At 44.8% G+C, this 26,714-nt stretch overlaps 2 protein-coding genes across 4 annotated transcripts in view; one reads left to right on the top strand and one right to left on the bottom strand.

Annotated features, from left to right (window-relative positions):
• The window catches only part of MYO1C (myosin IC), a 48,987-nt gene extending 43,818 nt beyond the window's left edge, over nt 1-5,169 (top strand). For both annotated transcript variants that reach the window (XM_082294761.1, XM_082294762.1), the window contains exons 25-32: nt 98-181; nt 1,234-1,327; nt 1,437-1,492; nt 1,918-2,053; nt 2,558-2,628; nt 2,884-2,981; nt 3,151-3,250; nt 3,789-5,169. In XM_082294761.1, the coding sequence (XP_082150887.1) occupies nt 98-181; nt 1,234-1,327; nt 1,437-1,492; nt 1,918-2,053; nt 2,558-2,628; nt 2,884-2,981; nt 3,151-3,250; nt 3,789-3,815 (666 nt within the window). In that variant the 3' untranslated portion in view covers nt 3,816-5,169. The remainder of the gene's footprint in view (nt 1-97; nt 182-1,233; nt 1,328-1,436; nt 1,493-1,917; nt 2,054-2,557; nt 2,629-2,883; nt 2,982-3,150; nt 3,251-3,788) is intronic.
• A 414-nt stretch (nt 5,170-5,583) lies between these two features.
• Nucleotides 5,584-26,512, bottom strand: YWHAE (tyrosine 3-monooxygenase/tryptophan 5-monooxygenase activation protein epsilon). 2 transcript variants are annotated; one of them, XM_082294718.1, is made up of 7 exons: nt 26,322-26,512; nt 15,944-16,143; nt 11,131-11,237; nt 10,562-10,768; nt 9,829-9,965; nt 7,866-7,912; nt 5,584-6,499 (listed from the first exon to the last, which is right to left on the bottom strand). In XM_082294718.1, the coding sequence occupies exons 1-6, from the start codon at nt 26,383-26,385 to the stop codon at nt 7,905-7,907; spliced, it is 723 nt and encodes a 240-aa protein (XP_082150844.1). In that variant the 5' UTR covers nt 26,386-26,512; the 3' UTR covers nt 5,584-6,499; nt 7,866-7,904. The 2 variants fall into 2 exon arrangements, with proteins under 2 accessions (XP_082150844.1, XP_082150843.1); XM_082294717.1 differs by lacking the exon at nt 7,866-7,912.
• Between the last annotated feature and the right edge of the window lie 202 nt (nt 26,513-26,714).

Raw genomic sequence — 26,714 nt, 5'->3', positions numbered from 1 at the left:
GCAGTTGCAGCTGCTCTGTTGGGTTTGTCAGTGGTTCTGGGCTGGATGTGTTCCTTTTGGGTTCTGATCCATCCCCTTTCCCATGGGCTCCCCGCAGGCGTCGCAGCTCCTGCGCAGCCTCTGCATGCAGAACATGGTCTGGACCTACTGCAAGAGGATCAGCCCTGAGTGGAAGCAGCAGGTACGAGCACCGTTGCAGGGTTTCCCTGACATTCCCAAGAGCCTGTAGGAAATGGAGGAGAGGAGCAGCTGGATGGGAGGGCCAGGGCCCTGCACTGGGGCTCAGGGCAGCAGTGGGGAGCTGGAGGGTTGTGAATTGCTGCATTCTGGGGCACCACGGGAACAGGGTCATTGATTTAGGTTTAGGTTAGAGACAAAACACTAAAAGACTGGAATGTGCATAGAAGAGACCCCATTCTATACATATTTGAATAGGTACTATTTAAGAAGTCTGTGGAGCCAAGCCCCCACATAATTTCTCTATTGAAAGGCCCCGTTACTCTGCCCATGGAAGCTAAAAATATAAGAAGCTGCATTATTCTGCCTGTACCATGTAAAGTAGAGAGTAAGAATCCTGCAGACACAAACCCAGTCATTTTTCAAACAGAGACGTTACAGGAACAGTTTCAGCTGCTCTTGAAGCTAAAAGAAATAAAAATGATACTGAGATTTGAGTCATCTCATGGAAAGGTAGAGGGAGGGAATTTTTATATATAAAAAAAAGCTCAGTAAAGAGACATAATAAGAGATGTTGACTAACTGCTGTGAAGGTTTTTCACTGCACAATCTCTCACCTTCTGCAGTGCATGGACACCTGGAATGAAAGGCTGGGGCTGAGCCTGTGATTAAGGACATGGGATTAACTCAGCTCAGTGCTGCTTTCCCCCAGTAAAGCAGACTCACTGCTAAGGAGCCTCTTTTATCCCCATTTTTCCCTGTAAATCATCTCAGGTGCCTTGTCCGTATCACAGCCCTGGCCCCAAGTACAGCAGTGGGGATTTCCCACTCTCCCAGTCCCTGGTTTGTTCTTGGAGCTAAGGAGCCCAAAGCTAGAGTGGCAGGGGCTGGAACTCTGCCACCTCCGAGGGACTGAAGGTTTAGGGTGACTCTTCATCCAAACAGGAACTAAATTATGGCTGCTAATAAAACCACAAAGGGAACATCTAACACCATGTATCTTTTCAATGAGGAGAAATTTTATACTAAACAAGAACACTTCTTTTGTCCTTGCAGTTGGAACAAAAAGTAATTGCCAGTGAGATTTTCAAGGGTAAAAAAGACAATTATCCTCAGAGTGTTCCCAGGCTCTTCATCAACACTCGACTGGGTGAGTAGGGGTTGCCAAGCTTAACAGGAGGAAGGAAAGGGGGGATTAATCTACTCTTCTCTTGCTGGAAATTCCTTTCTGACCCCCCACCTCTTTGGTTTTAATACAGGTAGAGAAGAAATAAATACTAAAGTCCTTCAGGCATTGGAAAATGAAGCACTTAAGGTGAGAGATGTTTCCCAATACTTTTGTCAAGCTTCCAGAGTTATTCAGCAGAGGGGCAGATGAGATTTCTGGAGAAAGTACAGCAAGAATTTTACATTGTATTAAGCTTATAATACTTTAGAAGACAGTCTGGGAAGAGCTGATGGATTAGAAAGTGGAAATTTGGGCAGTTTAATGACATCAGTTAAGAACTGAATGGCTTACAGCTGGAGAGGAAGGGGGAAACCCCCAGAGTGACACCAAACCTGGGTTTCCCAAGCCCCAAGCAGTGCAGCCACCACAGTGTGTCCAGAGCTGCTCTGGGGCAGCGAGGAAGTTCTGGCACAGAGATTTTCTGCATTCCCGGTTTCCCAAGCCCTGGTCGGTGCCTGCTGGGGGCTGGCAGTGCCCCAGGGACGATGTGGCCCAGCTAACTCGTGTTTCAGTATGCAGTGCCCGTGGTGAAGTACGACAGGAGGGGCTACAAGGCGAGGGCACGGCAGCTGCTGCTCACCCAGAGCTCAGCCATCGTCGTGGAGGAGTCCAGGATCAAGCAGCGCATCAACTACTCCAACCTGACAGGTGGGAATGGCATAGGGAAGGGGCTGGGCATTCTCCTGACCCTGCACCTCAGCTGCACTTCTTAATGCACCCATACAAACCCTAACTTGTCTTTATCCTGGACAAGAATGGGATGAGCTGATCCTGGCGTTTTAGTATCTTGTAACTGAGTTTTTCTAAAATGAGGTTCCATAAAATGTCATAAAAATGACTCAATCCATCTCCCTCAACCCTCCTCCGAGTGAGTTCCCAATTGCAGGGCCCTGGCACAGGGATAGTTGCACCATTCCTGCCCAGCAGCTGCCTGGGCCACTGCTACAGCTTTTGGCCCTCGGAATATCTGACAGGGACCGGATTCTTTGGGGAAACTGCCGAGCCTGCTACAGTGGTCACTGCAGCCTTTGGCTGAAGCCTGTCCCCTCAGCCCCCCCGCAGCCTCTCAGCTGTGCTGTGTGGGAACAGTTGCTGCATTTCTGGGAGAGGCTGTGGAGTGCTCCCCTGCTGACACTCCCCTCTCTTCCCCAGGCATCTCCGTCAGCAGCCTGAGCGACAACTTGTTTGTGTTGCACGTGCACTGCGAGGACAACAAGCAGAAGGTACTGGGGGCTCATCCCTCCCTCCTCCAGCCCCCACTGGAGAAAGGGTGAAAGGCACAGGGGAGCACACAAGGTGACAGGGATGTGACTTTGTGCCACCTCTAAGGGGCCTTTCACTGGTATTTCCCTGTGCTCTCAGCTGGGGCTCAGCAGTGCTTGCTCTGGTGCTGTTGCTGTTCCCTGTCCCTTACAGCAGGGTAGTTTTGGTACAGTGACACCAAAGCCATGATCCTAAAGCATGGACTCTCCTACCAGGGAGACGTTGTCCTGCAGAGTGACCACGTGATCGAGACACTGACAAAAACAGCCATTCTGGCCAACAAAATCAACAACGTCAACATCAACCAGGGCAGGTGAGTGGCACTGCTTCAGCATTAAACATTCCTATACCTCATCCAAATGTACCCAACCCACCTCAACCAAGGCTCCAGAGCAGATCTGTTGCAGCTCTGTTACAAACACCCAGCTCCTGGAGAATCCCCCACGCTCACCAGAGCTGTTCTCACCTTTTGCTCTTCACAGCATAAAGTTCACAGTAGGACAAGGCAAAGAAGGGATCATTGACTTCATCTCGGGATCAGAACTGCTCATAGCCAAAGCCAAGAACGGGCATCTAACAGTGGTGAGTGTGGGCTGGGGATCACTTTCCCTGGATCCAAACCAGCATTCTGACACGGGACATGTGCCATGGGATGTTCCTGCCAATGGCAGTGCCCTGCCATCCCAGCCTTTCCCACAGTTGGAGCTGGGTACAAGGCTCCTGCAGCCCTGAGGGGCTGCCAAGCTCACTCACACTCAGCAAGGGACTGTCCTAGCACTCACTTTTTATTCCCCCTGCCCCCAACATTCATTAACTCCCCAGCAAATCAAGTTTTAAATACATTTAAAAACCCAAACAAAATGCTCTCCCCTTCTCAGCTTGTTTATGGTGATCCTGGCAGTCCGATCAGCCCCACAGCTGATTTATGCACTGTCTGATCCCAGCTTATTCAGAACTAAATCCAGAACAAATCCAGACTGCACTGATTCCCCTTCCAGCAGAGCTGAGAGCTCCCATTAGGACCACAGGCTGCCCAGCCTCAGAACAGCCTCAGCATGTTCAGGAATTAAACCTTTTGCAGCATTTTGAACACACTTTCAAACCTGTCCTTCTCCTGCAGGTCGCTCCTCGGTTGAATTCCCGATGATGAAAAATTTCCCTCCACGGAATTGGCTGAACATTGTTCCCAGCAAACCCCCCCCCTTCCTCGCTTTGCTCTCTCTGTTATTACCAAAGACCTGCACTTTCAGAACAACCACAAAATACATCCTTGCTCTCTTGTCTTATTCTCAAAGTCCCAAACCAAGGCCTTCTCCTCTCTTCCTTACCCGACTGAACGTGGGGTCCAGCACAGCTCCTGCAACCACAGCTCGAGACCTTCAGCTGGGCTTTGACGGAGAGTTTAAGCCCTGATGGAAATGACCAAAATTTGTGCTTGTCATCACCAAAAAAAAGCACAATCAGAAAACAAGTAACTCTGCTGCTTTCTCAGCCAAATCAATGAAATGCCAAACTTTCTATTCAGAATGTTTTATGAAGAATTTTGCTCCGAGATGTTTTAATGCTTTGTGTTACAAATATAGCAAAGCCATATTGTGTAAATGAGTAAAACCTGTAAATACTTTATAGCCAAGGATAAGATGCACTACGAGAGATGATGTGGAAACTTTTATGTTTTAGATTTGGAATTTTTGTTGTTTTTAGTTTATGGTTACAAGGTATAACCTGAAAAACCCATCATGTAACTACTTCACTGATCAGGATCCAGAGACTTTTACCTTTTTTTGAAGTCAGCTGTCCCATTTCTTGCTCTCTATTTTTATACCTTAGGAATTTTTCATATCCACACAAACACAATGTAATACAAACTGCAGAGGTTACCACTGCTCTGGGCTGGCCATGGGATGAACATGAGCTTCCCCTCTTGCCTTACCCTGTCTGGAAGTCACCACTGCCCCTTCCCCACACAGCTCCGCAGGCTCAGAGCAGCACCTTCAGAAAAAATGGCTTTTCCTCTTGTTCCCAGCAATAACTGGAAGTCTGATTCCCACTATTTGTATCAGTGCCTCAGTACTGCCTTACGAGGGAGGGCTGGGCACTGCTGCTGCCCACAGCTCCAGGGACACAGGGGTTGGCTGCTGGCTGCAGCACAGGTTCCTCCTCAGCACCTTCCTTTAACCCAACAGCTGCAGGGTGCGGGGCTCCATGGGGAATTCCTGCTGCATCCATGGCACAGCTCCACAGCCAGGCATCCTGCTCTGCTTGCCTTAGACATCCATCCCCTCCCTCCTGGTGCAGCCACAGCCAGCCCTGAATGAATCTCACCCAACGCTGCCTCTCTCGCACCTTCAGCTCCATCTCCTCTGGTTCCTGACATGATGCCATTGTTCAGCCCTGCTCCAGGCTGCAATGTGGGATATACACTGCAGGCCATCCCCCCCAGATGTGCTGCAGTGTGTGCAGAGCACGCTGCAGATGTTGGTGTATAACCTCTGCCAGACTACGCTGAATAAATTTTTACAAAAAACCCACCCCCCCCTTGTCTTTGGTGCAGTTTCCTTACATGTTTCAGGTGAGGCTGAGCCCCAGCCCCATCTCTGTGTCCATTACAAGGAGCAGGTCATTCCCCACCGAGCACGTAACCTGTGTCCCTTCTCTCCATCCATGGAACTGGAGTGGATGAGAAATGCTGCAAGAGCAGGTGAGAGGAACTCACCAACCATTTCCCAGGGTTTTATATAGGGAAAGACTGGATAAAAGGGCTGCTCCCAGCAGCACAACTCACGCTTCAGACCAAATCCTCCTTATCTCCTGTCTGAAGAACAAGGCTGTTCCTGCTGCTCTCTCCCCTTCCAACTGTTCCTAGTACAAGCAACAAAGGAAAGTTATTCCTCTAAAAGAAAGTCATAGTGATGTTTGGCATTTTTAATTTAGGTTTGTTTTATTTAAGTTTAATGTTAATTCCATGCTGTGTTTCAGTAAGAACAATACAGATTCTGTATCTGTGGCTCCAGTCAGATATCCAGTAGTACAAATTAGCTTCAAGTTACACATACTGAACAAAAGAGGTTGAGCGAGCGAAGGGAGATGGGGAGAGGGGAGGGAGAAAAGAAAAAATATTGAACACGCATGCAGGCTTATCAATGCCACCTTCAATGCTAACCTGCTTGGAGGGAAAGTAAAGAACAGGCAAGAATGAGCAGCCACGGATTGTTGAACTGTTACCAGCACCATGATTTTCAGCAACATTTCAGCAGTTTGGAAACTTTTTGTTTTTATACAGTAAAACCACTACAATAAATGTCCCAAATGCAACCTCGCAACTTCAAGCTAAACACCCAATTAAGTTGAAACATTGGTATAAAATTCAGTTTGAACAGTTATAAAAAAAAGAAAGATGCCACCACATGAGCACTACCTGGCCAGGACCAATCTCTCCCTACACGGCCTTCAGGTGTCACATCCAGGTCTGATGGCAACGTCACCACAGCTGGCAGAGACAATACAGTAATGCTGAAAGAGCCTTTACGCAGTCCTGTTAGTGTCTTAAAGAACCTAAAAGCTGGCACCAGTAAAATCCACAGAAATTCACTCTTGCCTTTAAGAACTTTTAAACTGTGTAAAAAAAATAAAAATAAAGAAACCCAACAGGGCAGGAACCTAAATTCTGAGACCCAATGTAAAAGTCAGATTTGGTGGTTCTCAGAGTGACACTGAGGGTTTTTGTGGGGAAGGGGGAGGGTGGTCAGAGATGGGTTCTCTTGTTGGCCTTTGTGTCTCACTGGTTTTCATCTTCCACATCCTGCAGCGCTTCTTTATTCTGTTCTTCACCTGTGGAAGTGGGAAGAAGGAAGGAAGATGTTACCATTTAAAACTGAGAGCTGCAGAAAGGCTTAACAGGCACCTAGAGATTAATAGTTTCATGCAATACACGCTCACTCTCTCACTCCACACTGCCAGTTCCGGAGTGAAGCATTCCCATGGAAATTAAGCCTTGGAATCTCCTGCACCCTCACACACAACTGCAGCCAGGCCATCAGAACACATGAGGACAAACAAACCCAGCCCTGAAAACTGACACCACGCAGGTGAGCAGTCCTGCTGAGCCAGGGCTGGGCAGCCAAGGCAGAAACCATTGGAAGAGCTGTGGATCAGCATCCTTGGATCAGGAAATACCTTCCCCAAACCCTCATCTCTACTTTTATCTGCCCAAGCCCACTCAAGTCTCAACAACAGCAAAGTACTTAGGAAATTTTATACAGTAACACTGATGGCAGGAATTACCAAAGGTATGAAAAACACCCTACTGCAAGTCCAACCCAACAAGAAACCCTGGGCTTGAGGTTATTAGAGAAAAACATCTTGTGGAAATTAATTTCTCTGTTCAGCCAGGCTGTACCATGCAGAGGAACAGGGTCTGTCCATGAGACTCCTGTAGTTTGGTTACATTCCAGCTGCCCCAGGGAGCCCCATGCAACACCTTCTGCAGGGCTTTGCCAAAGTTCTGCTGCAACTGGGAAAGTTCCAGGTACCTCAGCTGGTGCCATCACACATGCACAATTCACTTAATTGGTAAGGGAGACTGAAAAAGTGCTTACAATTATCTGTAACCACTTAAGATGGTACTCTCTTAAGGGCAATAAACAGAAAGTAGTAATTAAAAACTTGATTGCAATAAAACCCAATCAAATGAGACTGATGACTTCCAGCAGATAACCAGAATGTCTGCTCAGAGCGTGTCCAGATTCAGGATTACCACCAGGTACAACAGGAGGTAGATTTTGGAAGAGGGGGCCTAGGAACACAGGACATTCAACAACGAAGTTTATAGATAGAATTCCATATCAGATCATTTAAGAGAGGAAAGCAGAGGCCCTAACCCAGATTAGAAGATCTGAGCATGCTCTAACCAACATACTTAGGCAAATACTCCTCTACCAGGCCACTGTGAAGTACTTTTCATGCCCAAATATTCTTATATCCATCCAGGTTTGCAGCTCAATTCCCAAACATGTGAGTTACTCTGGATCTTAGTCAAGCACATCATCCCTGGGCAGGGGGACAGGTGCCACAGGGCTCAGCCCTGAGTGGCAGCAGGGACACAAGCATTTGTCAGCAGCGCGTGACAGAGGCAGGCACTGTTAGTGACAGGAAAACTGACACTGAAAACTCCAGTGAGCCATGACAAGAGACTTACAAAGTAGAGTTTTTAGGAAATGAACAGTTGGACTTTCCTTTAGGAATCTATACAGCAGGAAAGAAGGGGAGAACAGGAATCATATGGAGATGACATTACAAGTATGGAAATAAACTCAACACTGCTCTAGGCCATGGGAAAGCTACAGGGATTGGGATGGGAGTGCAGCAGCTGGGGAATGCCTGGCTTTACATCTCTACACCCTGCACAGCTGAAATGGAAACAGGGAAAAGCTTAACACAAAGGAACAAGCCCTTTCCAAGTCTCTGTCACTCCTTGGAAACTGGTAACTGTGCCACTATTAACTTATTAACAAAGGTTCTGCTCATTTGGGAATATGGAGCTCTGGAAGCATCAGCTGGAAATGCACTCAGAGTGTTGGCAAAGTATGAGGAAACTTAACTTTGCACCTGTGTCTAAATATTCTACATAAACACTTTTTTTTTCTGGATCTGAAGAACTGCACCACGATTTTAAGTAGTCCTACAGTATTTTTAATTCTGTAATCATTATATTTCTGGCATCAGTAACCAGGATAATCTGAAACACTTCAGGAAGAACCAAAATGTCTGTTTTCCATGCCATGGAGCAAGAAATTCAAATCTGTTTCTTTTTGCAAAATCTGAAGAGCCTGTAAGTGATCTTGTGGAACTTCTACAATATCCAAGATCCACAAGACACACCAGCCCTGGCCAAATCAAGAGCATTTGGAAGATACTCTGGAAGATATTGGTACTATCCCACACTGATCCAGCCTGGTTACTGCACTGAAATGGCTTCCACAGAGCACCAGGTTATTTGGCTCCAATTAAAAAAGTAAAGGTTGTATCTTAATTGTGGGAATTTGAAACACATTTCTTTTCTCCAATGCCTACCCATGGGCAAGGAAGGCATCAAATACCTGCAGTGTTTAAAAGAGTCCACAGATCCATCCTGCACAATGAGATAATCTTACATCCTTGAAAAGGGAGGTGCAAGAGCCTTAAACACTGGGATGTGGAGTAAACCAGGAGCCAAGACCCCACACATTTACAGAATTCTCTCAGCAGCCCAAAGAGCAGAATGAGAAGCTTTTGAGCAACAACACTTCAGAACCCATGACCCTACATAAAAACAGGGAGTCAGGAAAATGTAGAAGATTCTGCATTTGCTTTCAAATGGACACTCCACCAAAGAAGCACCCCCAGGAATGCTGTGTGGCTACAAGGAACAGCTTACCAAAAATTTAAGACACTGACATACTTATGTGAAGTTCAGCAGTGGTGTTTCTAAGCTCTGGGCATTTGTAGGTACCCAAAATAGTCTTAATAGGACTTAATTCTTCTCCTCCAAGTTAAAAGTAAAAAGAAAGTCAGCTCTTTTCACTTGTCTCCAAGAGAGAAACCCAAAAATGAGTAGATTTATACTAAGCATTGTATGTGAAAGTTAAGGGGTTGGAAAGATCCATTTAGTGTGCCAAAGCCACTTCAAAAATTTGTACTATCCTTTGCTAGTGAACAGAAGCAATCCATGTCCCACCCTCTGGTACTGCCAGGGGACACATTTGGCATTTGCTCTGGCAATGAGAATATGGAGTGACCTGGAATAAAGGGGAACTAAAGCATCTGCAGTGCTTCCTCCTGCACTGGAGGTGCACATCTGGTTGGAGTGACAGTCAGAGATGAGCATGACAAGCAGAAAGAAAGAAAAGATTAAATAAAGAAGGTCACTGCTTTTACAATAATCACAGGTGCCATGTGAGGAGAATGGTGCTAATTCCACACCTCCTTCCTTCAAGTGAGAGCTGAGAAGCTGCTCAAAAGATTCCAGTGTCACTCCTATCACCTCATCCAGTGTTAAGGTAGGATAAGAGTGCAGGAGGGTCATTATTAGGAGAGACAGATGTAAACCATCCAAGCCCTCTCCATTTCCACGCTCTGTTTCCTGGGTCAGGGATGCAGCTCTTCCAGCAGGACTCACTTACCATCACCCTGCATGTCTGAAGTCCATAGTGTCAGGTTATCACGTAACAACTGCATGATAAGTGTAGAGTCCTTATAGCTTTCTTCACTCAGTGTATCCAGTTCTGCAATAGCATCATCGAAAGCTGCTTTTGCCAACCTGCAATGACAGAACAAAGATTTAACAAATATTGCTGAACACAGTCCAGAAGCACAGGTTAACACCAGTCATTTGTGTGCTTTAAGAAACTTTTTACTCAAGAATACTGGTTTTATTAAACATGTCTACATCTTGCAGTACAACTGATTAAGGTCTGCTAAAAACTTAGTATAACCTGCAGTGACAGAAGACAAATGGTGTTTGCCTCGATCACTGCCACTCTGTACATGCTCACAGGTCACAGAAATCAGTACCACCATCCTTCCCAGCATGTGAGAAGATAAATCACCTCACACCTTGGGCACTTTAAGGGCACGCACGGAGTTAACCTGGCAAGTGCTCAACTGCCATTAGCTGATCAATTCAAGGTTATCACTGTTCTGCTTCTCATACACCATTACTCCCACACAAGCACGTGGCTCTGGACTCCAAAGAAAATGGTGATGCTGAAAATCTTCCCAGTGAATCGAGGTCAACCAGAGCAAACAACAGCAGGAAGAAAGCAGGAAAAGCAATTACCCAAGGAGCAACCACTTCTGGCTTGTTTGATATTCACACAACATTCCCATCTTCCCATCTTCCCAGCCACCACCTACCTGCAGGCACGATCAGGAGAATTAAGAATTTCATAGTAGAATACAGAGAAGTTGAGCGCAAGTCCTAAGCGGATGGGATGTGTTGGTGGGAGTTCTGTCATTGCAATATCACTAGCAGCTTTGTAAGCCACCAAGCTGTTCTCTGCAGCCTCCTTCCTGTCATTTCCTGTGGCAAACTCAGCCAGATACCTATGGTAGTCCCCCTTCCTGAAAACAGAAACAGGAGGAAGTCAGCAATCCTCATTTCCCCACCAGCCACTGAATGAACAGCTTAAATTAAACTGTGTTTAGATATCTGCTCAGTTACTACCAAGACTGCACCAAGAGCTGAGGGAATTTTAAACCATCACTACATGACATACCTTATTTTCTTCTCTTTACAAGTAGTGTTCAGCTCATGCAAAAAAAAAAAAAATACCCAAGCAGGAATGTGATTTCTACATCAGCAGCTCAATTAAAATTGCTGTTTCTTACATCTAAGAGCTGCACAACAGTTCACTTTAAGTTCTCATTACAGCTACTTAATTTCTGCCCCTATTTCAGGCCTTTCCTCTCAAGGAGGTACTTACATTTTGTAATAGAAAACCTTGGACTCGCCAGTGTTAGCTGCTGGAATGAGGTGTTTGTCCAGTACATCCAGAATGTCACAACAGATTAACTTCAGTTCAGTCTCAACCTAGGAAAAAAAAAAAAAAAAAACCACACCAAAATTAGAAGAGGGGGTGAGGTGAGCACTTAAGACTAAAAGCTGTTCCAAAAGTACCCAAATATCAAACAGGTAACATCATGAAATTCCAAAGAGGGATAGGACAGAAGAAAAATAAATAAAATTCAGATGTTCCATAGGTGCATTAAGCAAAACAGTTCTGCACATTTAGCTGGCACACACAAGAGGCAGGGACTGATGGATGATGAAATGTGGAACTCAACAGTGGAATTGTAAATTCCTTGGAAGACATCTTGCTAGACCATTGCATTAAGTTTGTCTCAGGATGTAATTCTGCAAGAATTTCAGGCTTACACAACTCAGTTCCTCACATTTCTGATCCTGGAAGGCTGCCTTGAAAGTGTCAACAGTAACAGGACAATCTGAAGGTAATTAACACAAATCAGCTGAACTCCATTATACCCCAGTTAAATGGCACCTTCAGACCAATTTCTAGTGAATCCTTGGAGGCAAAGCTCTAACAGAAGAGCCTTAAGACAAAATTCATGGAGTATCAGAACAGAATCAAGACGTGCCACACAAACGAAGGTCAGGTACAAGATGAAAACAAGCTCCAGAAGCAGGTGAAAAACACAAAGCGCAGCAACTCAGCAAAAAAGCAGAAATCATCAACACTGACAGTGAAATCTGTGGCCAAACATACAATATGTAACACCTTATTTAAAAACAGATACTGGATTTGAATAGTCTGAACTGAAAACAGTCACATCAACCTTAATTTTTTCCAGTTCCAAACATAAAGCAAGGTCTATGAGGTCAGGGTTTACCACAGAGAGTTTCACTCCTACAAGCAAAGAAACTGAGCACACCCAGAAAAGATGAAACCCCTCCTCTGACATCAGCACTGCCCAAACCAGACTGGCTCTGAGCCTCCCAGGTCATTCCAGTAGGAGTGGTTGGTGAAGTGCACACAGTCACCCATCCATTGCTGCTTCTTCATGATTTCACAGTAACTTTCACAGCTACAGCTGAAGAGAACTCTGGCTCAAGCTAATTTCATATAAAGGAGAGATTTCAAGCAAAGGCATTAAAGAAACTACCAGGAACTGCAAGTCTTGGATCACAGGAGCAGCCCCACTCAGTCCATCATCCCTTCCTACCCTCCCACCCAAGCATTTGCTTTCCTTCTTTCTTTAAGCATTTTCCTTGCCATGTAATCCTTTTATCACCACACAGCTCCCAAACTATCAGGGTTTGCAACCACAGCAGTTATACCCAAAAGGTGTTAAAATTACAGATCCAAAATAAATGATAAACTGGCACATATAAACACATACTGATTTGCACAAAGTAAAAGACTTGCAAAAGTTCCTTTAGAGAAATTAATTTACAGCAAATTTCATGTACAAATGTCAGAATGCCCTGACATTCACAGGAAGAATCAGATGCTGTACTTAATTATGTGACAAATGCTTAAGAAAGGTGCTGAAATATGGTCACTTGAGAAGAATCTACTTCATATATTCTTGGGCTACAAAAGCTATAAAACCTTTGGCCAGCAGTCAGTTCCTGCAAACTTCTTTCCTCTTGATCCTCTTTTTCAATGACTTCTTTTGCAGAGAGATCTTCAGCAAAACTGCAAAGAATTAAATCAGTTTCTAATCCTCTTTAGTTAAATAACCATACATGTACACACTTCTATTTCATCTCAGACAGACCTTTTCCAGCTTTGCTTAAAGGATCAGTCACAGTTAGAGATCAGCTGCTGTCCGGGGCAAGGTAAATGTCCTGGCCAAGCTTAGTTTAAAAAGATTTAATACAAATCAAATTAATTAAGGGTAAAACAAACAAACAAACAAACAAAATACCCACAACAAAACTAAAAGCTTTGTACAAAAAGGATCTGTTCCAGAATGAGTAGCTCAGTGAGCTCTAAGAGAGGAGTATCGATACAGGACAGACTGGCAACTGCCCCAAAATACAGCACAGGTTAGAAGTCAGGGCACTGGAAACACACATTCCATGTGCCACATCTCCAGAGCAGGAAGGGGAAGGTCAGTATCTGTGTTATGGTGTGGGAATGGATCTGGTTTGACTGCGAGGGAGGGAACTGCACTGTGTGCAGCCACTTCAGCCTCTCAAGGATGAAGAGCACAAGCCTCAGCGTGTTCTCATCAGAGATGCAGCCAGATGAGAAATTCAGGGGCTTTTGTGTATCCAAATGGCCACAGGAGCCAGGAGAGCAGCCTGTCTACAAAGAAAGCAAGTAAGTGGCATTTTCCCTCATGGCTATGGATGTGTTTGGCTCCATTCAGCTGAAGTGGTTTGGGAAGACTCACAGCCTGGTGTCTTTCATCTCTCACTATTGCCCAGTGCACACTTCAGACAAAGCCAGCCTGGCCCTGCCCTCCCAACACCACCATCCCTTGAGTTCTACCCCAAGTCATGCTGGCTACTAGCTTAAAAAAACTCCCAACATGAGCCATGAGCTGAATTATAGTAAATTTTGACATACACCAAACCCAACAAATAATTACTTTCACAGAAACTACTACAGAAACTTTCCCTTTCTACTGGAGTAGCACTCTGCAGCTGAGCAAGGTCACAGCTGCTTCTGGTGGTAGGTGAGAGATGTGTCTTTTAGAGATGCTGGCTCTCTCCAACTCCCCAGTGATTTAAACGTGGCCTGTTGGCTCCCAGACATGGTTTGGGGTTGGGGGTGGGAATTTGTTTTCCTTCTTCAGAGCCTTTCAAGTCTGGGAAAGGTTTTCCCAACACTGAACTTACTCTGGAAAATGCTACAAAGTCAGTATTTGTTGACAAGGGAATCATAATGATGAGAATTCTGCTGGAAGCTGTTTCTTCACGGAAGCACTGAGCACAACAGGGCAGGAGTGCTACTGCTCAGCAGCGACAGTGAGCAGCAGCACCCAAACCTGCAGCATTCCTCAGGCCCTTCCTGCTCCCAGGCCATCCCGCCAAACCCATTCACACACTCAAGAGCAGATGCCAACCCATATGAAGTCTCCCAGCAACTATTAACAGGAACTGGCCTTCAGCTACAGATGATGCTCAGAAGCCTCTTGGGAAAACTCCCTCTGGAGCTGGGCAGACACAGCCACCCCTGCTCCAGTACAGAACCAACGACAGTGCTCAGTGCACTCCTCCTCCCAGTGCAGCTGTGAAAGCTGTTCTCTCTCAGGATTTAACAGCTGAACACACTGTTGGCATGACACTGTACTTCATGTGGCCTCTCTCTCTCTTCAGAACCTCAAGCACCTACAAACATGGACTTCTTGCACCCCAGTCCATCCAGAATGGCACATGTCCTTTACAAAGAGGGATGCAGAATAATGGTTATTTCTAGAGTCCTTTCAAAATGAGGAAAAAAGTCTTTTCACCATTAAAGAATCTCTGGCAGAAGATGGTAACCATCCACAAAACCCTGTGCAAAAGAACCTGGAAGCACACAGTGTAAAACAAGTTTAAACAATCACTAGATAGCTGTTGTCTTGTTTCCTATGTTCTGTTAGGAGATTGCAGACACTCATCAAGAAAAGGCTATTTGGGACTGTATGTAACTGGCAGCGCCTCATCCCATCAGTATGCCAGCATAAAATTAGAAACTCACAACTTTAACAATTCCATGGAGCAAAAGAAACCCTGTGAGTCAACAGAAAGTAGTCCAGAGCCATTCCTGAGAGAAGATTTCCAAGCCAACATCATTTCCATTGCTGGTATATGAATCAGTGCCAGGTGATATAACAGACTCCACTGTTTCTCTGGAAATGAAGATGTGAACCATGTGGAGGCACTTGTCCTCAAATAATGGAGATGAAGCCTCTGCAGAAATGTGTGGGATTTAAATAGTACGGGAGCACGCCTGCTCCGTGCTAAACCATCATTTAGGGCAGGGAGGAAGGGGGAACAACTACTCACTAAGAGCTGAAGGTTTCATTAGCCCTTACCAATGAAAGCCAGAGCTTGCCGCAAGTTCTCCATTTTAGGTAAAGCTGCACACACTGACTAAGTCAGCATGAAGTTATGTGGATCGATTTCTCCCTCTCTCTCCAGAGAGAGAAAAGAGCAAGGCCCTGGAGGTTGCTACACACCCAAGTTTCACAGCTGGGACAACCACGACATCCCAGAACATTGAGTGACAAAGACAAGGAGCCAAGAAGAGCACTGAAGAGCCTCCCTCAGGGACATTTCAAGTGTTAATGTTTTGAACTCTCTAGGACAGAGAACTGGAATCACTGGAAGTGTCACTGTATGATCCAAAGCAATTTTTATAGGAAGGAGAAACTTAACAGCCAAACATCTCCTTTGACAGGGTTAATTAAAAAAAGAAGTTGCTTGGGTTAAGTCAGGTTGGAGGGGAAAGAATGAGGCCTCCTGAGCAGGTGCAGCCTCACATCTGAGTAAGCAGGGAAGACAAAGTGCAAGCACAGTCCAAATGCTTGGCAGAGCTGTTGATGACTGAGGGAAAATCCCTCCCTCTCCTGAGGCTGCTGCCCTTCTGAGTGTTTACCCAGAAACACCCAAGCTCTCCCTTTCACCACGGAGATTTATTCTCCAGATAAGGAACAAGCTCCAGCCTTCCAAGGACCCTATTCCAGGTCAGCACACCACAGGCAATCTCAAACACCAGGGCAGTTTATGGCAAGGGGACCAGAACTAAATGACATTTTGCTGTAAGACCAACTCCAGCTTACCATTTGCCGATATTCCCGAATCATTTTTAATTTGTCTTCTCCACCTTTGTTTTCTTCTTTCTGTTCAATGCTGCTGATTATTCTCCAGGAAGCTCTCCTGGCTCCAATCACGTTTTTATATGCAACAGAAAGCAGGTTTCTTTCTTCCACTGTCAACTCCACATCCATTCCAGCCACTTTCTTCATTGATTCAACCATTTCTAGGAGGAAAAGGTCAGGCAATTATTCTCACAAATGAAGCATCTTTCAAATCATTCAATACAAGCTGTACATTAATGAGAGCTTAGGAAATTAAGCTCCCTCCTCCTTTCATCCGGTTACTCCTCACTTTTACACTGGAGTGTTCCAAACAAATCAATCAGCACATACACAAAGGAAGTATCTGATGTTCATCTGGTATTTTACAAGGGTTCCAAAAATTCTTTAAAGGTAGTTTTCACTTTTGGTTTTTATTTTTCTGGTCTTTGGTTTGAGTGGGTTTTTTTTTTGTTTGTTTGCCTTTTTTAACAGACAGACAAAAAGGATGTAGCAGCAAGAACATTCTTCCACAGTGGGTAAGAGTTATCAGTACAATCCTACAGGAGTGTGTGTTCTTCAGAGTGCTTTGGAGAAGGCAGAGAACAGTGAGAAAAGCTGAACAAATGTGATCTGGCTCTTGGCACAGTCAGGATAAAACTGAGGAATTACAGAATGCTCCACTGATTTGTCAACTGGAACACAGTGTCATGTGGTAATTAACAAAAACATAAAATCCAGATTTGAATACATGTAGAGATGTATGAGTACTGTTACTAGGAAAATGAGTCAAAGCTGCAAGATGAACCTCCAAAAGAAAAATTTGGTGCTTGGAGTGGTAACAAAAAAGTCATCCTGAGTGTACCCAGAGCAACCATATCTACCCATGCCAAGCAGCCTCTTACAGTGAAAAGTAACAAACAAGATATGAATGAATGTATATTTCTATTTTATGCCCGTTGAAAAGTACTTCTAAACCTGAGGTTAAAACAATTATTACCAAACACAGCTTTCCTATGCTCCAGTGGAACCAAGACTAAACTACTTAAGGGAGTTTATAACCCTTTAATTATCTAACGACACTGCAATTGTTCAGGCCACATTAGAAAAATAGTGTTAAATATACAAATGAAGCTTAACTATAATTTTTCCCCCTCAGATGTCAAAATCACAACCTAAACAGGCACAAGCTACTTCAGCAATGGAGACTGTAGGCTCCCTGGCAGGAACAATGTTATCAGTCTCCAACAGGTCTCCATATGTGGAGGACAAAATTTTATGGTGGCTCTATTTTTATCAGTAGATTTTGCTTCCCCCAAATCACAGAAAGTAATGGAAAATCCACCAAGCATTTGATAAAACTTTTTGAAAACACCACCCTGCAACTGCAAAATGGTGGTTTTACTGAAGAATTTGAGAGCTGCCCTAAAACACTCCACATTCACAGTTAGTATTAACATAAACATAATTAGGTATTTTAAGCCAGCTAAGTTGCGAGCAATATGATATAGCTACAATTTGCTACTTAAATAAAGCAAGCACTATGATTTATTTCCTGAAGCATGACCCTACCATCCCATTCATACGAAAAATCTACTTCAAAGCTGTACATTTTTTAAATTATGCAAATTAAGCCGCCTTGTATTTGGAAGTTTCTTGAAACAGTGGAGCCACATTCAAGATGCCTGACAGTTCTTGTGGACAAAAATGACCATCAGGAATTGAGACTTGCAGTCTCCATGACCTGGGTATCTTCGTCAAGCTCCAGCAAAAAACGCAGGTCTTGTTTTTAAGCCTAATATTTGACTGCCTTCAGACAAGAAACACACAGGTTACAGAAGATCTGCCTTTTTTTAAAACAGTTTCTATTATTGTACTTTATCCACTGGGATTAATTACAGTGCACTTCAGTCATACTCCTGGATGACAATGCTTTTATAGAAAACCTGCTTCTTAATGACAACAAAAATCTATCCACACTTATCTCATATAACAATGATATATATGGAATAATTAGTCCTGAAGTGTGGAGGTTGAGGAACATGTACAGCAACATCTTCCAAGATCTTCTGCCCTGTGTCAGGAAATTGCAACAACTGGGGAAAAAGGGCACATTTTATCAACTGTTCTACAGGTTTCCTTCACAATCTCTTCCCCAGAAGCAAATTTGTCTAGAGGGAAAATTTAAAATAAACTATACACAAGACTTGCTGTTCGTATCTAGCTTTCATAGTACATTCAAACACATCATTATGAATTTAATTAACTGCTTGGCTTCTACAGGATTTTATCTATTACCAGTCTGAACATCTACAAGCCCTTGAAACAGAGGTCTGAACACCTCCGTGCACTGGAGGATAAACCCAATTTAAGCTGTGCAACAGCTGGTACAAAGCCAAACCCAAGACCCCACCCTACAAGGAGCTCCTCTGTCAGTATTTGAGCCCTGTTGCATCTCTTCAACTGTTGGCAAAGGAGGTCATTAACCACCCTCCTGCAGTCACCACAACCACGGAAACAACAGAGCCAAAGGAAAACAGGCACCTGCTCTGAACTACTACTATCAGTAAATAGCCCTTATCACCCCAGCATTTATGATTGAGTTGTTACAGACTCCCTGACAAGTGACAGCCACTGGGAACAGGATGCTGGGGGATGGGGGAGCACCTGAGGTTCCTCCATTTGTTCTGAAGCACAAAACCCTCCACCTTCACCACCCCTCACACTGGGTACACAACCTCCCAACACCCTGACAACAGGAACTGAAAGGTCTCCTCTTCGAAATCTTCATCTTGTTACTAGGTAACCACACAACCACAGATTAGAATCCCACCCATAAGCAACTGTTTCACCCAAAGAGAAAACGTTTATCAGTCTACACACAAAGCTGTTGGAGAAAAAGGATTTTAGTTTAGTAAAGAGCCCACTTTTACTTACAATACAAAAATCTGGGCTGATATTTCAAGAAGACAAAATATTATGCACATACCTTGGTCTTCCATGGTAAACCCATAATCCAGCCCTGAAAATTTAAGCCTGATGAAAAATCTTAAGAACACAGGCAGTACAAAAGCAAGGGGACAACATACCTGTTATCTCCTCCAACAGAAAACAAAAATAAAGCCATCTCTATCTGCCAACAAAACAAATATTTTTTTATTCTAAGTGCCATTTTACCAATCTGGAAGTTTCCACAAGGAGGTGGAAAGCTCAGTCAGAGACCACTCAAGACAAAATACAAGTCTGAGATGACATTTCATTAAAAAGGATTATTGCAGTAATGACAACTCATTGCATACAAAATCCAGAGATGCTTACACTGCATTATGGAAAAAGCAGCGTTATGCAGATTCAGAGAGACAGAGGCTGTATGTAAGCGGTTAAGTTCCAGCCTCTCAGGTGATTGTGGCTGTCACCTTATTATGCTACTGTCAGATCATGCCACTGTCAGGGCAGGAAATCCCAAAAACATGAATTGTGGAAGGAGAGGGGAATATTCTGGAGAATGACATGCTTGCCCTAGATTTGCATCTTTCCCCAAGCACCTGCTGTTGGTTAAGAAATACCACAATACACAGGCAAAAACTGTAATGGTGCCCAGGCCATTTTTTAGGTTCCTATATTCTACTACTATGATTAAAATGCTGGCTCCCCATTGCAAACCCTGCTGACTCACCTCCAGCCACCAGGAGGGACACAGAATCGCAGCCTGGAAAGCACAAAGGGTTGGGACAGCGGTGGCCACCTACAAAGGGTTTGTGGAACAGCAAGTGCATGGCTTGGGATTGGGGTTTAATATGAAATACAAACAATAAGCCTCAGTCTAAGCTAAAAGTGGGGAAGTTTACAAGTGTTGAGAAGGACATGTTTGATAACCATCATTAGGGGCCAGCCACAGAACAAAGGGCACAGCTGATAAGGACTCATACTAGGCCACAAAATAATGACTGCCTCTTGACCAGAGATGAATGAGAAACTAGGTATTTGTTGCTTCCTTAACTCCAGAAATCCAGAAAACCCAGGGGAACTGCAATATCCCTAGGTAAGGAAATATGGAAATGGGTGATGTACAGCCAATTTAGTGGGAAGACTAAAAACCTTCCCAGTGCAGGACACAAACCAAGAAACAGCAGACCCTAACAAAGGAATACCCAGCATCTGGCAGTTCTATCAAAATCTGTGCTTGTAACAGAAATCATTTGGCCTAAACAAAGGCTGGTGCACTAAAGCAAACTTGTTAGGGCAAATCTACAGAGTTTGCAACTTCTAATTCAGTGCCTGAGTCTCACTAACCAGGATGCTACAGGGTCGGGGTTTTTTGTTTCCAACCAAGGCACTCCTTGTGACTTTAAACAATACACAGAATCTACTTCAACCTTACTGCTGAACTAACTCCCCCTTGCCTCCACACACACTGGCTCAACATTACCACAGGAAAAAACAAGAGCTAGAAAATCTCTTAGTGGTGTGCTTCCCTTCCAAAAGAGGAACTACTTAAGTGAGAAAGCTTCTTAGAATAAGAAGAGAAAAAGAACTTGTTGAGTAGAGGTGGGATGGAGATGATGTAATTAATGGTCATCATACTCAAAATAAACCTTAAGAGAACTCACGAAGTACAATTCTTATATATTATGTAATGAAGAGCAGCAGAAGCACCATCTTAACTCTCAATTTAGTAGCAGAAGAACATCAGAAAACTGAAGCTGCGTTTTAAGTTTAGTCTTTTCTATTGCCCTTATCTAAGGGCAATAAAACAAACCAAGCTCTTCAAGCTTCTAAGCTGCTGCCCAATACCTACTTCAGCATTTCAGGAGCTGAAAGCCGCAAAGGAGCATCCTGTGAGCTGTAAGGAGGTGAAGGACACAGCAAAAAAACCAAGTCTTCCCTCGTGTCCACCACAGATGATCACACGCCATAAACAGTATTCAAAGACTCAGTAAAAGTGCTAGTCTTGTACCTGTTCATTCTTGCAATGAACAGAAGATTATCAGGAATGAGTCCCAAGAACCTTAAGTTTCTATGACCCTACAGTCTTGTGTGTAACCTCTCAGTTAGGGCTTTAGTAACAGCAGCAAACACAAAGTGGTTTACACTGTTCAGCTGAGAAGGGTTCCAGCACACACTCAGGGGGACCTACAAAACCATGAACCTAATACTCACTAGGGGTCAAGTTAATGGGAATTACATTAAAAAAAACCCTGGAATGAGCGGGTATATGAATAAACATTACATTGTAGAGCATGGCATTCCATTATGCCTCACAAATCTACTGGAATGCTTTGAACAAGTGAAGCACATGGACAAAGAAGACGTAATTGGTATAGTCTACCTGGATTTCCCAAAGGCATTTGACAAGGTCCCTCACCCAAGGTTCTTTAAGGAACTCAACTGCCACGGGATAGGCAGGAAAGTCCTCACATGGATAAACACTTGGCTGAAAGACAGGAAACAGGGTATGAATATGAGAGTCAAGTTCTCAAGAACAGAGAAAGCCCACCAGTGGAATCACAAGGTATCTCTGCTGGGAAGCAGGCTGGCACTTCTGAGTGAGCCACAAAACAGAAGCAAGTAGTTAAGTACTAACTTAGTAGCAGCAAAGTGCTAGGAACAAATACAAGAAGAACTGAAGAAATAGGGACCAGTGTATTCTTCAGTAAGAGATGAATATAAATGGATCAATGTCCACAAACTGCACTTCCCAAAGATACAGACCTCCACCTGGCATCAGTGGGCACCATCCTACTCACTACAATGATGAGCTCCAAATTCAACCAAGTGGAAGTTCAGCTCCTCTTTCCATCCATTAGGAACTCTTCTAGACACACTATTATACTGCCTGCATTAGGATTTTCTGTTCTCTTAGGAAATCCTGTGTTTGGCAAGGAGGGCTCCAGAGATGGCTGAACCCATGCCTATCAATTCCCTCCTGCCAGCTCAACACCCCTCTGATCTCTCAACTGGCTCATTCAGGTCACCAGCTCAGACAACTACTCAAGAGGGAAAGAAAAAATTAATCTTGCTTCTAATTTAGAGAACTGAACTGGCTCTAAGGGTCAGACCACAACCCAAGCACACATGAGAAGCATTCCATACTTATCACAATGTAAAAGTTTTACACAAATGAGCCTAAGAAAACTGGGAATCCACCTGTTAGGTTAAGACAACCAACAGGCAGAGGAGTAAAAAAAACCGAAGTAATAGCCAACCTGCACAGTGGCTTGATGATGATTTTGTGGACAAAGCAGAGGGTTATAATGCTATTCCGTGTGCAAGGTTTGTAACAGCTGGTGCAGTCAAAACCCTTCCAAAACCTGACTGCATGACTCTGCAATAAACAGTCCTGCACCTTTACTTGGAGAAATAGGTTACGCCCAAGTTGTCCAAGCAACAGTGGGATTTTCTGCATTATCAATTGTATGGTCTACCACAAGCCCTTCTTGCAAGAAGCACATTTTTTAAATTGTCCCTGTAATCTCTTCAAGCTGTGGACATTTACTTTTCTAAATCAAGAGGATATCCCCACTATTTCTAATAAACGTTTCAGTTTGAAAGCAAACATCTCAAGTGTGGGCCACATCATACATCTCTCCCTTTGACTGAGATCTGCTACTGAGCAATCCTCTAATACAAGAGCTGGACACCAGTTCAGCTTCTGGGCTCTTTGCAGAGGACCACACCAGCCAATTGTAGAATTTTGTCTCCTTTGTTTGCTGCTGGTACCTCAGGAAATTCAAGAAGGCCATTACAGACAAAGGCCCTCTCTCACACAACTCCTCATAATCACAAGTCAATTTATGTCCCAGTATGTACAACTCCCACTTAAAAAATGTACAGGCTTATTCCTTTAGCACTGTCTCGCCCATACTTTAAGATTCCTACAATTCTTAGGGATATGCTGAGATTTTTCTGCCTTTTAGCTCAGAGACAGCAGTCACACCCCACATCATCAATACACCAGTAAGACCTTTAACACACAGGGTAAGTGGTAACCATTAATGGGGGAAGGAACCCAAAAAACTGAAGTGTGTTTGACATCTGCTTGAAAGAGACTAATCCTCTGCAAACCAAAATTAATATGCAACTTGAATTCTAATTTGTGACTTATTGATTCTTCATTACGCTCTAAGCTGAAGACCTGTTACTAGGAGACAGTTTTTTCTAAAAAGGGTTCAAATCTTGAACTGAATCCACTGCTGCACACGTTCCTGCCTTTGTGATAAAGACCCATTTCCCTGATAGACAATTTCTAAAGACAAAGGGAGGCAGCTGTTAGCTTGCTGTGCTGGGAGGCAGGAGACCTGTCATGGGTGGCTTGGGTTTTTCCCTTAACCGTACCCTGACCTATCATCTGGTTTTGAGGGGGGAAAACCCCACTTATTTCACCTCACCCAAGTCATGTACTTGAAGACTTGTAGTACAAAGCAGCTGTACGAAGTATCTGCTCACAGTCTACCTTGAGCCATAGCATTTTTCTCACCTAAAACAAAGATGTTCCCAGCCTCCAGAAACAGGAATTGGTTTCAATATTCAGCAGCAGTCTACAGGAATCCTCTACATCCTCTTGATATAAGGAGCTCCACAGTATCACTTACTCCAATTGTTTTCCAAAAAAAGGAATCCATTTAGTTATACATTATTCTACCAATAAGGAATAGCAGTAAGTGAGATTTCTCACAAAGCTTCCTGTACTACCAGTAAGCTTCCTGGCATTTTGTGATTTGCCATAACATGCCTAAGCAGATCTGTGAAGATAGTCAGACACCCAAATCTCTTAATATCTCAGGAGATCAGGGTTTAAGTGCTACTTACACTGCAAAAGTACCTAGAAAGTTGTCCTCTTAATCTGGGCCAGCATCCTGAGGACAGTACAGACACAGGACTAGATTCCCAACTGTTCACAAATACAGCTCCCAAGACTTCATAAATTCCCTAAGTGGGTCAGGTAAGTAACACCAAAGAAACGACAGTTGGATGCCCACCATAAGTGCTGCTATAAATGCCATGAGCCATACATAAATAGCAACCCACCATTCTTTCAGTCTCCAGGAGAAAGATGAGATAGAACTTTACGCTTATCCTAATGTTAAAACACACAAAAAATTGTCAAACTCATATTCAAATTACCCAAGGGACTCATATTCCAATGTATCTGTAGCCAGTACTTACCATCACTCCGTTTAATATAATGCTAATTAATAACCGTGGCCTCGTAATTGTGCACCTCAAAGATCAAACTGAGGACCAAAATTAGGAGTAGCTTACACTTTCCTCATATTGCTTCTCAAATCACTTTGTTCACAGAATTATTCAGCAGTCTCAGCTATGATCTTGGCAGAACTGCATTATTTCACATAAACAAGAACAAATTATGCCAATCATTTTTAATTGTTTCAGCTGAACAAGAACACAGAATTAAATGATAAAAACAGTATCTACAGTACATTTTCTTCCAGGCCATGGACACAAGAAATGTGAAGACAAATTTAGAGCAGCTGGCAGAATTACAGGGTGCATCTTAAATATGTTCACCCAACTTGAGTCCTAAAAACTCTGGAAGGCTAAAACCCACAGCACTGATTTTAAAAAGACAGCTTTCAGTTCAGTGCTCCCTCCTAAATTGTAACAAGTCTCACGCCCATTCAGAAGCAAGACAAGTCTTTTACATTTTGCTCTGGGCAGCTTGTTTAGCAAATATTCATGGTACTGGGAGAACCAAAAGTCCACCCAGGGAAATGCTGCACCAAGGCAATAATCCCTCCTAATCAATTTTTATTAGTTGACAGGAAGTTTGCATTGCAGATCTGTGTCACAGGGTAGAGTCCTATTACCTTCTAATGAAGTGATTTACTGCTGATTTCAGAAAACCCCAGAAAGAGAGTCATGCCTCAAGAGCTCCCAAGGATGATGATTCCCCCAGAATGTTGGGTTTCCACTCAAACCAAAGCCAACACTTTCAGTGGCACTGACTCATCCATACCAGGTGGAGAAGCCTTCCCTCCTCAGCAGGAGCTGCACCCTTATTGTGGAATAATATGTCCCTCTGCCCAAGTCAATTATTGTATCCTAATACCTGCTTTTTGGGGGCTGTTTTTTTCTGTAAAACCTTCAGTGGAAACTGCCTGACTGCTTTCCTTCAGTGATACTCTTAATTCCAAATCATTTTCCTATCAGAAATCTAACTGAATGGATTCTTATGTAGGCCTTCTTTTTGTTTTAGTTTCTATTTTCCTCCCCAAAACGTGCATTTTTCAGATGTTCTGCAATGGTGCCATCAGATGGTTTTTAAGCACAACTCAGTAAAAATATGTCATTTGGTGAGAACTTGGTCATGTTGTCTATGACAATTTATGAACAGAAAGTATCTGGAGTGTCTTCTTACCTCTAAATGAATGGTAACTGCATTCACACATTCTACATACATGTATTTATTTCACTTCAAATGAATAATCACAGCTCTCAGGGCAAAGTAACAGTCTCAGAAGAGTCGAGAAAATTAAAGGCCCTTTCTATTATGTGCAGGGGAACCATGTTTAAAAGGAACAGTTGCAAGACAGACATTTTTGGGGCAAGAGACACCACCCAGGGTTGCCAGTTCCTCCCCTCTACCACTTTTCCCCCAGGTATTAAATCATCACGGATATTAAATGATCAGGGACAGCGCACAAACTTAAAAGAGGAAAAAGGATGAAAAGAAGACGCTGGGAAAGTAAAACGATATGTAATAATTTCTACCACATAATGAAAGCATACGCGTTTTCTTTAGGCAGTGAATCATGTACTCGCTCCCTGCACGGCGAGAACTCGCTCTCTCTGGGTTTGCCACAGGCAGCAGGATCTCCAGCCGGGGGTAGAGGCAGAGAAAAAAGCGCAGCCCCATCCCCGGGGACCCCCCACGAGCACGGCCGGCGAGGGGCCGAGGGCCGGGCCCCCCCTCCGGAGCGCTCGGCATGGGCGTTGTCTGCGGCGAGCCGCCCTCGCCCCGCGCCGCCCGGCCGGGGGAGCGCGGAGCCGGCCGGACCCAGCGGCGCCGTGAGGGGCAGCGGGGTCTCTTTGTGGGGCCCCCCGAGGCGGGGGCGGCTCCCCTGCCCCCCCCCAGGACTCGCCCTTCGCGGCCGCCATTTTATTCCCGGCTCCTGCCGCCACCGCCCCCCGCCCCGGGCCCCGCCCCGGCCCGAGACACCCCCTCGCCCGGGTCCCCCATCCCCGCTTCCAGCGGCCCCTCAGGGCGCTCCCCGTCGCCATTTTGTGTGCGCCCCCTCCTCCGCCCCTGCCCCCCTCCCCCGCCCAGCCGCCATTTTGTGGCCGCTCCCTCCCTCCCTCCCTCTCCCCTTGGCCGTGCACGGCCTTCCGAGCCCGCGCTCACCATCGTAGCGCTCAGCCTGCTCAGCCAACTTGGCCTGATAGACGAGGTCCTCCCGATCGTCCATGTCCTGCGGGCGGGGCGGCGGCGGGGACTGCGCGGGGCGGATGGCAGCCGATGGGTCCGGGGGGCTCGGCAGCTACCAGCTCGCTGCTCTCAGGGCAAATATGGCGGCAGCGCCTCCTCCCGCTGCATCCGGGCACTCCCGCCGGCGCGCGCATGCGCTCCGCCGCCTCCCATGGCAACGGCGGCTCCCTGGCAACGGGCGGGGGGCGGGGTGAGGCGGCGTGAGGGGTGAGGCGGGATGAGGAATAAAGCGGAATGAGCCGGTGTGAGGGGTGAGGCGGTGTGAGGGCTGAGGAGAGGTGAGGCGGTGTGAGAGAAGAGGCAGGATGG

This window comes from Coloeus monedula (genome assembly GCF_965178545.1).
Source record: "Coloeus monedula genome assembly, chromosome: 20".
In the NCBI taxonomy this organism is placed as follows: Eukaryota; Metazoa; Chordata; class Aves; order Passeriformes; family Corvidae; genus Coloeus; species Coloeus monedula.
The sequence above is the reverse complement of the archived record's forward strand: the minus strand, read 5'-3'. Positions and strand labels throughout refer to the sequence as shown.

What these genes read in the sequence shown, in the direction of transcription:
- YWHAE (XM_082294717.1), bottom strand. Translation starts at nt 26,385, where the DNA reads ATGGACGATCGGGAGGACCTCGTCTATCAGGCCAAGTTGGCTGAGCAG. An exon ending in AAGGTTTTCTATTACAAAAT is followed by an intron (nt 10,769 to 11,130) that starts GTAAGTACCTCC and finishes TTCTGTTTTCAG; the next exon opens with GAAGGGGGACTACCATAGGT. An exon ending in TTCAGACATGCAGGGTGATG is followed by an intron (nt 6,500 to 9,828) that starts GTAAGTGAGTCC and finishes CCACTTCCACAG; the next exon opens with GTGAAGAACAGAATAAAGAA.